The 15000-nt window shown below is 48.2% G+C and overlaps 2 protein-coding genes across 9 annotated transcripts in view; both read left to right on the top strand.

Annotated features, from left to right (window-relative positions):
* PFDN6 (prefoldin subunit 6) overlaps positions 1-4919 on the top strand; it is an 11393-nt gene extending 6474 nt beyond the window's left edge. Inside the window, exons 3-4 of the mRNA XM_085855692.1 lie at positions 3-127; positions 2985-4919. Of these exons, the coding sequence (XP_085711818.1) occupies positions 3-127; positions 2985-3105 (246 nt within the window). The 3' untranslated portion in view covers positions 3106-4919. The remainder of the gene's footprint in view (positions 1-2; positions 128-2984) is intronic.
* Positions 4920-5880: 961 nt separating this feature from the next.
* Positions 5881-15000, top strand: part of NOS1AP (nitric oxide synthase 1 adaptor protein) — a 69974-nt gene continuing 60854 nt past the window's right edge. For 3 of the 8 annotated variants that reach the window (XM_085855672.1, XM_085855673.1, XM_085855671.1), the window contains exons 1-2: positions 5884-6859; positions 7472-7543. In XM_085855672.1, the coding sequence (XP_085711798.1) occupies positions 6752-6859; positions 7472-7543 (180 nt within the window). In that variant the 5' untranslated portion in view covers positions 5884-6751. Of the gene's footprint in view, positions 6860-7471; positions 7544-15000 lie in introns of all 8 variants that reach the window. The other 5 variants (XM_085855670.1, XM_085855674.1, XM_085855668.1 and 2 more) reach the window with 4 other exon arrangements.

Consider the following 15000-nt stretch of genomic DNA (forward strand, 5'->3'; position numbering starts at 1 on the left):
AGGAACTGGACCTGTTGGATGAGACCAATACAGTTTACAAGTTGGTGGGTCCAGTGCTAGTTAAGCAGGACCTGGAAGAAGCGAAGTCAACAGTTGGGAAGCGATTGGAGTACATAACTGCTGAGAAGTAAGTCCCATGAAAATTGTGTGCATGTATGCGTGCATGCGTTGGTGTTGGCGTCCATCGTCCTTCCTGCTCATCGGTCATCCCCCCCCTCCCCCTCCAGATAACCCAGAGGGTGGTGCACCTTGCCTTTGAACAGCCGATAGATGAGGGTGATTCCTGATCCTACCCTAAACAGGCACTCTGGTGTGCTGTCTTTTGGATTGGGATATTAAGTTGGGAAGCTGTCTTCCAGCATTGGCTGATTTACATTAAATATAGTGTAAAGGGTGGGAGTTGAGGATGGACCTTAAATATATCGCTGTCTTTTCTAGAGTTGATGATCCTCACCGGCACCCTGGAAAAATTCCAAATTCCTGTCCCAACCAGCTCCAGTCCTGGCCTGGCCATCCGGCTCATGAAAAGTTCAAGCTAATCAAACACAGACTGGTTTTTTATTTCTTTTTTAAACACCAAACTTATGGGACATGACAAAGGATTATGCATTTGGTCTTCTGCAGATGTGTTTGCTTCAGATCATCTTTTCCTGGCAAAAAACAATCATTACCTGCCTGTGTTGATTAATAATAGGAGGGGGGCATTTGCTTATGATTACATCCACGTGTCTAGGGAGAGGTGAACTCCTTCAAAATAATTCTGTAAGGCTCACTTGGCTGCACCTGAATGGGATTGAGGGTAGAGGAGTCGCAGCCGAAACCCGAATGCAATCCAGGTTCTCCCTGATGAATCCATATTTACCGATTTGGGTTACTCCTGGTGACTCCATCTTTGCCTATTGGGGTTCCTCCTGATTGCTCCATCCTTATCTATTCGGGTTCCTCCTGATGACTCCATCTTTACCTTTTCTGGTTCTGCCTGATGACTCCACCCTTACCTATTCGGGTTCCTCCTGAAGACCCCACCTTTACATATTCGGGTGCCTCCTGATGACTCCATCTTTACCTTTTCTGGTTCTGCCTGATGACTCCACCCTTACCTATTCGGGTTCCTCCTGAAGACCCCACCTTTACCTATTCGGGTTCCTCCTGAAGACCCCACCTTTACATATTCGGGTGCCTCCTGATGACTCCATCTTTACCTTTTCTGGTTCTGCCTGATGACTCCACCCTTACCTATTCGGGTTCCTCCTGAAGACCCCACCTTTACATATTCGGGTGCCTCCTGATGACTCCATCTTTGCCTATTGGGGTTCCTCCTGATTGCTCCATCCTTATCTATTCGGGTTCCTCCTGATGACTCCATCTTTACCTTTTCTGGTTCTGCCTGATGACTCCACCCTTACCTATTCGGGTTCCTCCTGAAGACCCCACCTTTACATATTCGGGTGCCTCCTGATGACTCCATCTTTACCTTTTCTGGTTCTGCCTGATGACTCCACCCTTACCTATTCGGGTTCCTCCTGAAGACCCCACCCTTACCTATTCGGGTTCCTCCTGAAGACCCCACCTTTACATATTCGGGTGCCTCCTGATGACTCCATCTTTACCTCTTCTGGTTCCTCTTGATGACTCCACTTTTCCCCATTCGGGTTCCTCCTGATTGCTCCATCTTCACCGATTCAGGTTCCTCGTGATAGCTCCATCTTTACCTATCCGGGTTCCTCCTGATTGCTCCATCTTTACCGATTCAGGTTCCTCGCGATAGCTCCATCTTTACCTATCCGGGTTCCTCTTGATAACACAAATCGTGATTATATACACGCACACACACACACACACACACGCACGCGCGCACGCACGCACGCACGCACGCACGCACGCACGCACGCACGCACGCACACACACACACGGAATTCCTTGTAAAACTTGAGAAGTACAGAATATATATACGAGGTGTGTTCAAAAAGTATCCAACCTTCATTTTTCGTGCGTAAACAAATGAAGCTCGGGAGGCGTGGTTTGGTGCACGTATGTGGGCGATCCTAATCCGTATGCGTGAATATTTTCCCGCCCGCAGAAGCTGTCAGTCGCCGACAGACCGTCGATGAGTGAGGAAGTGTAAGTGAGCGCCGTCGGATTTTCGTTTTTGACAAAATGACGGATCACTGAACCATCGCCAGTGATCACTGTGTTGAAGAAGTTGGGATCGCTGTTCACAGTCTCCAGCATGTCCTGTGCGATCTCCAAACGGAGTTGCTTCTGCTCGATCGTTATCAGCTTTGGCACGAACTTCGCTGAGATTCTCCTTAAGCCCAAATCCTCAGTCACAATGGAATGAACGGATCCAATGCTGACGCCCGCCTCGTCTGCAAGTTCTCTGATCGTGATTCGACGATCCTGCATCAGCAGGGTCCTCACTTGGTCAATGACGATCTCATTTCAGGGTGTTGAGGGCCTACCAGAACGTGCTCCACTTTCCACTGATGTGCGACCATCTTTGAAGCGGTTGTACCACTCTTTTATCTGTGTGGTGCCCATTGCTTCGTTCCCGAAGGCCTGTTGAATCTTGCGGATCGTTTCCACTTGGGAATCGCCAAGCTTGACACAAAATTTGATGCAGTAGCGTTGTTCAAGTTTTTCCGTCATTTTGTCAAAAACGAAAATCCGACGGCGCTCACTCACACTTCCTCACTCATCGGCGGTCTGTCGGCGACTGACAGCTTCTGCGGGCGGGAAAATATTCACGCATACGGATTAGGATCGCCTACATGCGTGCACCAAACCACGCGCTCCCTCGCTTAATTTGTTTGTGCACGAAAAATTAAGGTTGGATACTTTTTGAACACACCTCGTGTGTGTGTGTATATATATATGTATATATGTTGGTGTTTGCACAGGTAAACCTGTGTAGTCGTTTGTAAGTAAAGTGTGATTTTCTGTTTTTCTCTCTTTGTGGAACTTCCTCACACACCGTCTCCCAGGAAGCGATGTGAAATCCAGTTGACTGACTTTCAGAAGCAATCTGAACAGCAGAGAGAGAGCCTTACACGTCTCCACCAAGAGCTAAAGAAGGCACAGGTCAAAGCTGCAGCAAGCTCCTGACCCCCTGCATAAGGATGGGGAAATGTGATGTCATGTGAAATTTGAATATGCACAGTGGTTGTTGTTTTTGGGTTGTGGGGGAAGAAGACTAATTCTGAGGACAATTTTGATTTTTTTCCCTTTTTATTTATTTTTTCTTGTTTGGATTATTTTTGTATTAAGCCAAGCCTCTTGTTTAATACACTGCTCACAACAACCGAGAGATAATGAGCTTTCTATATTCTTACTGTGTGATGGTTTTTTTTTTTTTTCCTTTTAAATCAATTAATAACTGTGGTTGATTTCTTCACAAACAAGTATAAGGAGATAAGTTATGTGATCTTGTACACTCAGCTCTGAGCTGTCTCGCCTGGGTTTGAATCCCGACCCAGATGCAAGCTGCCATTCTTGATGTCTCACAGCCGGGGTGATTCATCAATGCGTGTACCGTCCCTCAGAGAGACGTTAAACCGGGCGTCCCGTCTGCCGCCATTATTTCGACGTTAAAGATCCCACAGCATCCTTTGTGAAGAGTAGGAGAGCTATCGCTGGCTCCCTGGCTAAATTCTTGTTCTGAAGTGCAGGGGGCACTGGATCAGCGGCACAGGTGCACCCCCAGCAAGTGATGCTAATCCCAGTAATGTGCTGCATATGGAAGAAGAAGTATTGAAGGTGTTTCCTAACCATCAGTGATCTCTGATTGCAGCCATGTGGTTTTCAAATTGGATGAGTTGCCTGTGTTGTTGGATGGAGGTGTGGGGTGGCAGGGGGCTGGGTACCTTTTTGGCCCCAAGTCTTCCATGAACCAGCTCGCGAAGCCTGATGTTCGACTGAAGTGATTTGAACAGAAATTTGTAATTTGTCCAAGGTGCCGGCAATAGCTCGCCTACTTTTCACAAAGGACACCGTTGGATCTTTGACAAGCAACACCTAATGTCGGCACACAAAACACCTGGCTTGACGTCCATTGAATGGACGGCACACACGTTGATGCCTGGCCCTGCATGAAACACCGAGATGACAGTTGATAGCTCGGTCAGGATTCAAACCAAGACGAGACTGCTCAGCGCTGTGCGCGTGTGTGTGTGTGTACAAGCTATCCTGCCAACCAATCATTGGACACAAATTTGTCTCTTACCTTTTAAGAATAATTGTTTAAGTTACTAAATAATATTGGTTTTTTGCTGAAATTGAAATATGTTGGAAAGCAGAGCTTGAAATGAATGGTGTTTTGTAACTCCAAAAGAAACCTGCCCCCGACGTGTGAACATCGAGCAAGTTGTCATCGTCGTCGTACTTCGTCGTTTGTACAATATGCTTCAGAATATGAACGTTCATTCTTAAAATTGATTCCAAAAAATAAGTTTTGCTTCTTTAACAACAGCAGTTTGCAGACATTTGTTCATTTGGACACTTTTTCACATTGTCAAGAGTAATTTCTGAGTTTCAAGTCAGATGTGCCAAGATTATAGAAAATGATTTGTTGCTCTTTTTTTTTTGTTTCTTTTTTGTGCAGTGTATAAGTAGCTGTGAGGGGTTTGCCATTATACCTGGCTGGGAAATGTGCTCGGTGTAAAACGTGGAATTTTTGAATGAATTCGGATTCGGCATTGTTGCATTACGCGCTGGGACATTAAAGACTGATCGGTTCAATCGGATCAAAAAGGTAGAATAAAAACATTTGGGATCACCAGTTGATACAAATGTCAGCCTAATAGGAAATGCTCGATACTTTTGCGAAACAAGAATTGGATTTCCAAAATGCTGATTATTATAACTTGGGATTCTTCTGTTATCGTTTCTGGGCTGAGTCGTAATAAAGATTTAATACTTTGCGGGTTTTTTTTCCCCTTGCAGTGTTGTTCGTTCATACTCAAGTCGTGCTATCTTCTGATTTTGTACAATATCATCATCGACGATGGGATTTCTGAAGTTTTATCGAAACTGCCCCAGTTGGGTCACGTTTTAATTGCCTCAAGATTGGGCCACGGTCTGCATGAAGGTAATGTTTGGTTGCAATGGAGCGTTGATGAGTCTTCTTCATCACAAAGTGCAACAGGAGAATGGGAGGGTGATGTCAGTTGAGGAGGCTGGTGTTTGTGAGGTTGGAGGGGGCCAATGGTGGTGGGATTCATAGTGGAGTGATTGTGGGTTGGTTGGTGGTGAGACCACCATCTGTACAAAGATGAAGTTTGGCTGTAAGGCGTTACATAGGTAGCAGATCCTTCTCACGCACTCGTTAGTTTCAAAGCGAATCGCACGTTTTATTCATTGAAAAATCATTACGACTTCAATGATATTTGGGTTTCACATGGTCAGTTGGAAATGGAGCATTTATTACGCTAAAGCAACTGTTCAGCCGCTGCTTGCCGATGAAGCCTCCCGAGCGGACTCGGATTGAACGAGAACGAGCTATGCCTACAAACCATGAATCTGGAATGCTTCCAGGGAAGCCATTTATCTTTCCCTTGCAAGCTGTGATAAATACCTTGTGAACTTTAACTTGAATGCTAGCTTGTAGGATGACTGGCTTAACAGAAACAAAAAAAAGATCTTTTTTTTGTTAAAAAGAGGATTTTGGATAAAAATCTGATTAAAAGAAGATTTTGCTTAAAACGATCGAATGAGGAGAAAGAAGAAATAGATTAGGACGGTTAAAGAGAGGACGAGAGAGAGGGATTTAGAAAGATGGAGATGAGGATGGTAGGGGTGTGGTTAAGGGTGGGGAGTGGTGTGTGGTTAAGGGTGGGAAAGTGGTGTGTAGTTAAGGGTGGGAGAGGGGTGTGGTAAAGAGTGGGAGAGGGGCGTAGCTAAGAGGGAGGGCGAGGTACCCAAAACCCATGATAATGGAAGGTGGTGAGGGGAGGGAACATCGAGTGATCATGATGGAGGAATAGCATGCGCATCATAAACAACGGTGAAAGGACAAGTTGAATCCATCTTGCTCCCTTCTTGTGTATTTCCATGGACGAGCGTTGAGTGTTCGAGGGTAAAAGCGCAGGATGGCGGGAAAAGGCGACGAAAGGGAACAAAGAGCGCATTGTTTCTGATGAAACCGGACATATTCGAAGGAGAAGCTGAGGACAGAAGATCAAACGTGAGAGGACTAAGGTGAGGGTGATAAGGGGTTCAGGAGGCGGAAAAAGAGAGGTAGAGAAGGTGTAACCTGGGGAGGTTGAAGAGACAGAGGGGGTTGAGTAGGTAGAGAAGCAGAGGAGGTGGTGCTACACGATTGAGGTGTTGAGAGCCAGTTTTGAGGAGGTGGTGCTACACGATTGAGGTGTTGAGAGCCAGTTTTGAGGAGGTGGAGAGATCGACAGGAGGGGTGGGTGGTTGAGGAGGTGGAGTGGAGACGTGCAGGATAGTTGTGAAGGTGTAAAAGAGAGCGATTGAGGAGGTGACAGAGATCATCATGAAGGGATGTTTGTGATGTACACGATCGTGGAGGTATAAATCAGGGTGATTGAAGGGGTGAGTTTAAGGAGGTGTAAAAAGCCGAGAGGCCGTAGTTGAGGTGGTGTAAGAGAGGGAACGTGGTTGAGATGAGGAGAGTGAGGAAGGTAGGTAGATCGATATAGCCAGGCGTGGAGAGGGAGTTTAATGAGGTAGAAGGTACAGTTGATAGATCATCCTTGAAAATAAAAACGACCACCACAAGAAGCCCAAGATGCCGACACGTAACAAATACAATCTGGTTGATCATGACGAGAAGGACATCAAGGTTCCTCTCCACAATGATGAAGCTTTTCAGCATGGAGTTTGTTTTCAAGCTAAGGTGAGTTGGCATACCTGTAAATGAGTTGGCATACCTGTAAATGAGTTGGCATACCTGTAAATGAGTTGGCATACCTGTAAGGCTGTAACTAACCTTTTAACATGACATGTTGTGAGGGAACGCTGAAACGAGGACAATAAAAGAAGCACGTGACGTGAGTCCGAGTACCGATTCTGATATGACACCGTTGTTGACGATTGGGGAGATGTCCATCATCGCAGTAAATTGCCATTTACCTGAACACATCAACTGAAAGGACTGGGAGTTTGGAAAAGCACAACACAGTGATGACGTTCATTAAGATGTTTAAATTAGTGTTTTGGAGTTGAAGTTAAGACGTTGGGATTAGATGAGTAATGGTGGTGGTCGGCCTACGTTGAGTACATTGTTGGAGCAAACAGCTGTATTGCAAATATATTCCAGATTACCAAGGTAACCGCTTCCGTCACCCACTCGCTTAATCCTACAAGGTAACCACCATCTATCAGTGAACTTCATTTGTCCCTGACCTTAACCGCATACAGTCCTGGCACTCTTGGTTCACCTCCATCTTTTGTCTAATTCGATCTCTTTACCTTTAATCCTTACCTTTTTACCTTCCATATGTTGCAGTACATTGGCAGCTTGGATGTCCCACGTCCCAACAGCCGAGTGGAGATTGTGGCTGCAATGAGGCGCATCAGGGTGAGTGCATTTCATTTGGATCTCTACCTGTCTTATCTCACAGCTGGCTTTTGAAACTCAGGCTGTTCCACCATATTTTTACACTGGGTGGTGGGGGTTGAGGGGTAAGTGGGGGATGCATGCAATTAAAGCAGCAACCGCTTTGGCATAGATGGGTTATCTCGTCGTGTTCCCATCTGTGGCGAAGATGGGCTGTCTAGTAGTGTTCCCCTCTGTGGTATGTATTGGTTGTCTAGTATCATTCCCATCTGTGGTGTAGATGGGCTGTCTAGTAGTGTTCCCATCTGTGGTGTAGATGGGCTGTCTAGTAGTGTTCCCATCTGTGGTGTAGATGGGCTGTCTAGTAGTGTTCCCCTCTGTGGTGTGTATTGGTTGTCTAGTATCATTCCCATCTGTGGTGTAGATGGGCTGTCTAGTATCATTCCCATCTGTGGTGTAGATGGGCTGTCTAGTATCATTCCCATCTGTGGTGTAGATGGGCTGTCTAGTAGTGTTCCCATCTGTGGTGTAGATGGGCTGTCTATTAGCGTTCCCATCTGTGGTATGTATTGGTTGTCTAGTATCATTCCCATCTGTGGTGTAGATGGGCTGTCTAGTAGTGTTCCCCTCTGTGGTGTGTATTGGTTGTCTAGTATCATTCCCATCTGTGGTGTAGATGGGCTGTCTAGTATCATTCCCATCTGTGGTGTAGATGGGCTGTCTAGTAGTGTTCCCCTCTGTGGTGTGTATTGGTTGTCTAGTATCATTCCCATCTGTGGTGTAGATGGGCTGTCTAGTAGTGTTCCCCTCTGTGGTATGTATTGGTTGTCTAGTATCATTCCCATCTGTGGTGTAGATGGGCTGTCTAGTAGTGTTCCCCTCTGTGGTGTGTATTGGTTGTCTAGTATCATTCCCATCTGTGGTGTAGATGGGCTGTCTAGTAGTGTTCCCCTCTGTGGTGTGTATTGGTTGTCTAGTATCATTCCCATCTGTGGTGTAGATGGGCTGTCTAGTAGTGTTCCCCTCTGTGGTGTGTATTGGCTGTCTAGTATCATTCCCATCTGTGGTGTAGATGGGCTGTCTAGTATCATTCCCATCTGTGGTGTAGATGGGCTGTCTAGTATCATTCCCATCTGTGGTGTAGATGGGCTGTCTAGTAGTGTTCCCCTCTGTGGTGTGTATTGGTTGTCTAGTATCATTCCCATCTGTGGTGTAGATGGGCTGTCTAGTATCATTCCCATCTGTGGTGTAGATGGACTGTCTAGTATCATTCCCATCTGTGGTGTAGATGGGCTGTCTAGTAGTGTTCCCCTCTGTGGTGTGTATTGGTTGTCTAGTATCATTCCCATCTGTGGTGTAGATGGGCTGTCTAGTATCATTCCCATCTGTGGTGTAGATGGGCTGTCTAGTAGTGTTCCCATCTGTGGTGTAGATGGGCTGTCTAGTAGTGTTCCCCTCTGTGGTGTGTATTGGTTGTCTAGTATCATTCCCATCTGTGGTGTAGATGGGCTGTCTAGTAGTGTTCCCCTCTGTGGTGTAGATGGGTTGGTCAGTTGCGTTCCCATCTGAGAGTCACTGGTTTGTCACATTGGTGATTGAGTTCAAGTTCAAATCCTTACACACCATGTATTTGTCATAGTAGATGAAATGTCCTGGTCATTTGCATAAAAGTACATTTATGTCTTTTCATGTCTTTGCCCAGCACTTGATTATATACATGGTGGTCCAAAAGTCAGGAGCTGGATAGGAAGGATTTGGGTGGTAACTGGACTACAATCATTAATTTTTACCTCGTATATTTAATAATACTAGCAAATACCACCTGTCGATTTGCAACAGGAATACTAAAGGGGGGAGTGAGAAAAAGAAGGGGGAAGAGGGAGAGAGAGACTGGGAAGAAAGAAGAGGAGGGGTGGAGGGGCGAGGAGGGGTGAAGAAGCGAGGAGGGATGGAGGCGCGAGGAGGGGTGGGGGACCGAGGAGGGGTGGGGGTGCGAAAAGGGGTGGTGGGGGAGCGAGGAGGGGTGGGAGAAGGGAAGACAGTGTGAGGTAAGAAGAAAGGAAGGCAGATGTGCGGTGAACGGATAATTATGATTCATACTTTTTCATCAGAATGATTCTGCATTGAATAACAGTGAAGATGGAAACAAAATAATGTCTGAAATCCATTTTCTGCCGGTCACACTATAAACACCGCCGGACGCATCCGGAGCCAAGTCGTCTGGACGCAAACACTGCTCGGACACATCCGAAGACAAACTCTCGTGTGGACGCGTCCGGAGACAAACTCTTGTCTGTGCAAGTATAGAGACAAACTCCCATGCAGACAAAAATACCGCCCGGACTCGTCCGGAGACAAACACCGCCAAGACCCGTCCGGAGACAAACACCACCCAGATGCATCTGGAGACAAACACCGCCCGGACGTATCCGGAGACAAACACCGCCCGGACGCGTCCCAAGACAACTACTACCCGGATGTCCTGACATAAATACTGTCTGGACCTGATGCATCTGGAGCCAAGCTGTCCAGGGACAAGCATCGCCCGGCCACGTCCAGAGAAACCACTCATTCAGGGTGACAGAGCAAGAAGCACTCACTCAGGATGACTGAGCACAAATCACTCGCTCAGGATGACGGAGCATGAAGCACTCACTCAGGATGACGGAGCAAGAAGCACTCACTCAGGATGACGGAGCACAAATCATTCGCTCAGGATGATGGAGCACAAAGCACTCGCTCAGGATGACGCAGCAAGAAGCACTCACTCAGGATGACGGAGCATGAAGCACTCGCTCAGGATGACGGAGCATGAAGCACTTGCTGAGGATGACTGTGCACGAAGCACTCGCTCAGGATACCGGAGCAGGAACCACTCACTGAGGATAACGGAGCACAAAGCACTCGCTCAGGATGATGGAGCATGAAGCACTCGCTCAGGATGACGGAGTGCAAAGCACTCGCTCAGGATGACAGAGCATGAATCACTTGCTCAGGATGACGGAGGACGAAGCACTCGCTCAGGATACCGGAGCAGGAACCACTCACTGAGGATAACGGAGCACAAAGCACTCGCTCAGGATGATCGAGCAAGAATCACTTGCTCGGGATGACATGGCACGAACCACCCGCTGAAGGCGATGTAGCATGAACCACTCATTCAGGATGATGGAGCACGAAGCACTCGCTCAGGATAACGGAGCAGGAACCACACGCTGAGGATAACGGAGCACAAAGCACTCACTCAGGATGATGGAGATCCTGAAGAGTTGTTGAGTGCCTTCAAGACCACCGTCCTTGATGTTGCCGGTGGATGTCTTGGAACTCACCGTAGGGCAAAGAAGAATTTTGTCTCTCAAGGGGTACTGGATTCCATTGAACAGAGTCACAGGGCCGGGCTGAATGACAGAGCTGAGCTGTTCAGGGAGCTGAGGCGTAAAACTGGACGTGCGCTTGTTGCGGAAATGGGCCCTTAGTGGGTTATTAAATATAGGATTAGCCCAGATCCCCCATTAAATGCATGTTTAGCCTGGTTGTTTGGTAATCGGACGTTACATGTGTGTCGGGAGGTGCAGCAGGCGGTCCAGTGTTCGTACAGTGGTGGTGTACCGAGAGGCGCCTTGCTTCTTTTTCCTTTCCCCCTTCTAACTAGCCCCGCCCTGCGCTCTGAGAGTGTCGGTCGGCGAGACGTGTCGGCAGCTGATTGGTGGAGAGTGGCTGCGGACTGGAGGGATGGACCAATCACATATCCCTGGAGGCGTTCCAGAAGAGCTAGCCCCGGGAAGGCAAGGAAGAAACGACTCGTGTCGAGTCTGCCATCTGCTTCGAGAGCAACTGCCCTGTTTCGAGTCTGCCATCTCCTTCGAGAGCAACTGCCCCGTTTCGAGTCTGCCATCTGCTTCGAGAGCAACTGCCCGGTGTCGAGTCTGCCCTCTGCTGTAAAAGGAACTGGCTGCTTTGTAGGTCTGGGGACGGCTGTGAGAGTCTGCCATCTGCTGTAAAAGGAACTGGCTGCTTTGTCGGTCTGGGAACGGCTTTGTGAGTCTGCGATCGGCTTCGTGAAAAGGCCCGCCCCGAAAGGCAAGAGGACCTGCATGAGGAGAGTTGGCGATCGACTTTATGAGGTCATTGACAGGTTCATCCGGAGTCCAGTCACGGAGCCTTGGACTGCCCTTACTCGCTGCACGGCTCGACACGTCTTGTGATCCCATCGATCCGCCTGCAGATGCCCAACACCCCGATTTGGCCTAGTCTGGTGAACAGGCCAGGCCTGGATTTGCATACTTGACCTTGTGAGAAACCAGCTGGAACACACCATAGATCTTCCTCTCTTGTGCCGTAGACCTTACGGGTGCTGGACACGCCGAGGCTGCATGCGCGAGCGGTGCCGGGAGAAGGAGTATGAGTGCCATCTTGGCACGCGGCGTGCTCGTGCTTGGGCACTCGAATCCGTTGACATCGGCTTCTCACGAGTCGCATTCGTGCCTTTGACACTTTCCCCTCGTCCATGAGGCATCACCAAGTACTCTATGTCTTGTGTACATGTTGTCTGCATGTCGTCCAGGCCTAAGGTTTATCTCGCAAGGGTTCCCTTCGAAACCCATATCAGTAGTTCCCTAGTTAAGAGCGGGTTATAGAAGAATGATAACGTTCATGAATGCTTTGCTTGTGTTGTTTCCCCGATGTGTCCCCAATAAATCTGTTTGATTCATATGAAAGTTGCCACTTTGAATCCATTTGTGCCACGCTGAGGAACAATCCGCTCGATTTGTATATAAAACCAAACAGGCTACGGACTGGCAGACTTCACTCGGTCTCTGACAAATCCAGTCTGTAGCCGGGGTCTATTTCTCCCAACTGGTACGGCCCAGGTGTACGTTGGTATCATGATCCGAGGCACGTGACCCGAGGCCTGTGCTGAACCAGCCGGCGTTATAACCCCTGAGACGGCGGTGCTGTTAAGTGACGCCGAATCTTCAACAATTGGCTGTCAAGAGTAGGGTGCGAATCCCGCCACCGTCAAAACCTTAACACGCTAAGGGTGGACAAGGAGGCCTATGTGCGAGGAATCTGTGAGGGGGGTAGAGCATCATCTGTGGTCAAGTGATTCTCGTCCTGCTTACAGGGTAATTTGCGCATTGCGTTCATCCAAGCCCATCCCTCGGTGTACTGCAGTTAGAACAGAGAGTGGTAGGCTCTTGACGGAGGAGTCCGAAATGAAGGCCCGCTGGGCCGAATACTTTGAGCGGTTGTACCAGGCTGTGAGGCTGATCCAGCAGCTGTCGAGTTGGACGTGAGGGGTGTTGCAATCCCTGTTGCTGACCTTCCAATCAACTGTGGTCCACCTTCGCTTGTGGAAACACAGGCTGCGTTGAACGGGTTGAAATGGGTAAAGCTCCAGGCATCTGTGGCATCCATGCTGAACTTCTCAAGGCTGGTGGAAATGCTGTACTTGTGCCATTGCATGCAGTTCTGTGCTCTGCCTGGAACACAGGCATCATCCAAACTGACTCGAAGAGAGCCTTGTTGTCCCTCTCTGGAAAGGGAAATGATCGCCATGACTGCAACAACTACCGAGGGGTGACACTGCTCTCAGTGCTGGGCAAGGTCTTTGCTTCGATAATTCTTGATCGGGTTCCCCACCATCTGCTTGAGCACCAGCGTCCAGAGCAGTCAGGCTTTACACCAAAGAGGTCAACGATTGACCATATCCTTGCTTTTCGGGTCTTCACCGAACGCAGACGAGAGTTTTGGCAGGGGCTGCTTGCAGCTTATGTTGATGTCTGTAAAGCGTTTGATTCAGTGAATTGGGATGCCCTCTGGAGGATTCTCGGTCTTCGTGGGGTGCCACAAAAACTGGTCGATCTGATGTCTAAACTCGACTCTGGAACTGAGAGTGCTGTGATATATGGTGGTACCATCTCTGACATATTTCCAATTGTTACTGGAGTTTATCAGGGGTGTGTACTGGCCCTCACACTTTTCAGCACTTGTATGGACTGTATTCTAGGGAGGATGTCGGAGAGATCAAGCTGCGCTGCATCGTTTGGGGATGTCAAGATCTCTGACCTTTATTTCGCAGATGATGCAGTCACTTTTGCAGAGACTCTATATATCCTTTTGGGGGCCCTCAAGGTGCTGAATAAGGAGTCGGAGCCCCTGGGATTATGGGTTTCCTGGGTCAAAACTAAGATACATGCTTTCAATAACATATTGGATGCTGCTATCCTGTCTGTGCCTGTTTGTGTTGAGGGGGTTGAGGTCATGGAGAGATTCACTTACCTTGGCAGTGATAGTCATGCTTCTGCTGGCTGTGAGTCAGAGGTCAACAGACGTCTGGGTCGGGCCTGGGGAGTCATGGATTCACTGGATAATGGGGTGTGGCGCTGCCGGTACCTGTGCGGGAGGACGAAAGTCCGAGTCTTCAGGTCCTTGGTGCTTCCAGTCTTGGTCTATGAATGCGAGACTTGGACTCTGACCAGCATGGTTACCTGGACACTTAATTATTTTTGTACCAGGTCTCTTCGGAGAATCCTTGGCTATCGCTGGTCGCACTTTGTGTCCAACGAGCGGTTGCTGAGAGAGACTCAAATGAGATTTGTTACCTGCATAGTCCGTGAGTGTCAGTTGCGGAACCTATGGACATGTCTCGTTTTCCTGTCACTGATCCTGCTCACCAGATTCTCTCAGCGAGGGAGTCTCGTGAGTGGAGGAGTCCAATGGGCCGACCATGTGCCTCGTGGTTGCAGCATGTTGATCAGCATCTCAAGGACATGGGGATGGGCAAGGCATCTGTCTGGGGGATGGCCAGAGGGAGGCCCCTGGAATATTGATGGAAAGTGCACGCAGCGACGCGCTGCTCCAGATGGCGCATGCTCCCAGACCTGACCTGAGCATGATGGAGCACAAAGCACTCGCTCAGGATGATGGAGCGCGAAGCACTCGCTCAGGATGATAGAGCACGAACCACTTACTCAGCATGACGGAGCACGAACCACTTGCTCAGCGTGACGGAGCATGAACCACTTACTCAGGATGACGGAGCTCGAACCACTTGCTCAGGGTGATGGAGCACGAACAACTCGCACAGGGTGACGGAGCATGAACCACCCGGCGTTTCCCGGTGCCAGCACGGTTACCTGGCGTTGCCTGGTGCTGTTCTAATCCTGTTGGTATTTTGAAGGAATGAAATTTTGATTTTTTTTTTCTTCAATTTTTTTTTGTGTGGGCCGAAAACACTTCCCCACACCCACTAACGAATGGGGTCGGGGATCATTTAATATTACCTTTCAGTTTGTTACAAAGGCTTAAGCACTATGGAGAGTTTAAAATTAGAAAAATAACAAAAATCCAACTTTTATTTTCAAAATTTTCAAAAAATATTTTCTGCTTAAAACATTCTTCTCGACTCACTGACGAACTTCTGAAAGTTTTACAAAGATCTGTTCAGCCGTCTCTGGCAAAAATGGTGACACACA

Source organism: Eptatretus burgeri, chromosome 14, assembly GCF_056783735.1.
Source record: "Eptatretus burgeri isolate ZD-2024b chromosome 14, Ebu_testis_v1, whole genome shotgun sequence".
Classification (NCBI taxonomy): domain Eukaryota; kingdom Metazoa; phylum Chordata; class Myxini; order Myxiniformes; family Myxinidae; genus Eptatretus; species Eptatretus burgeri.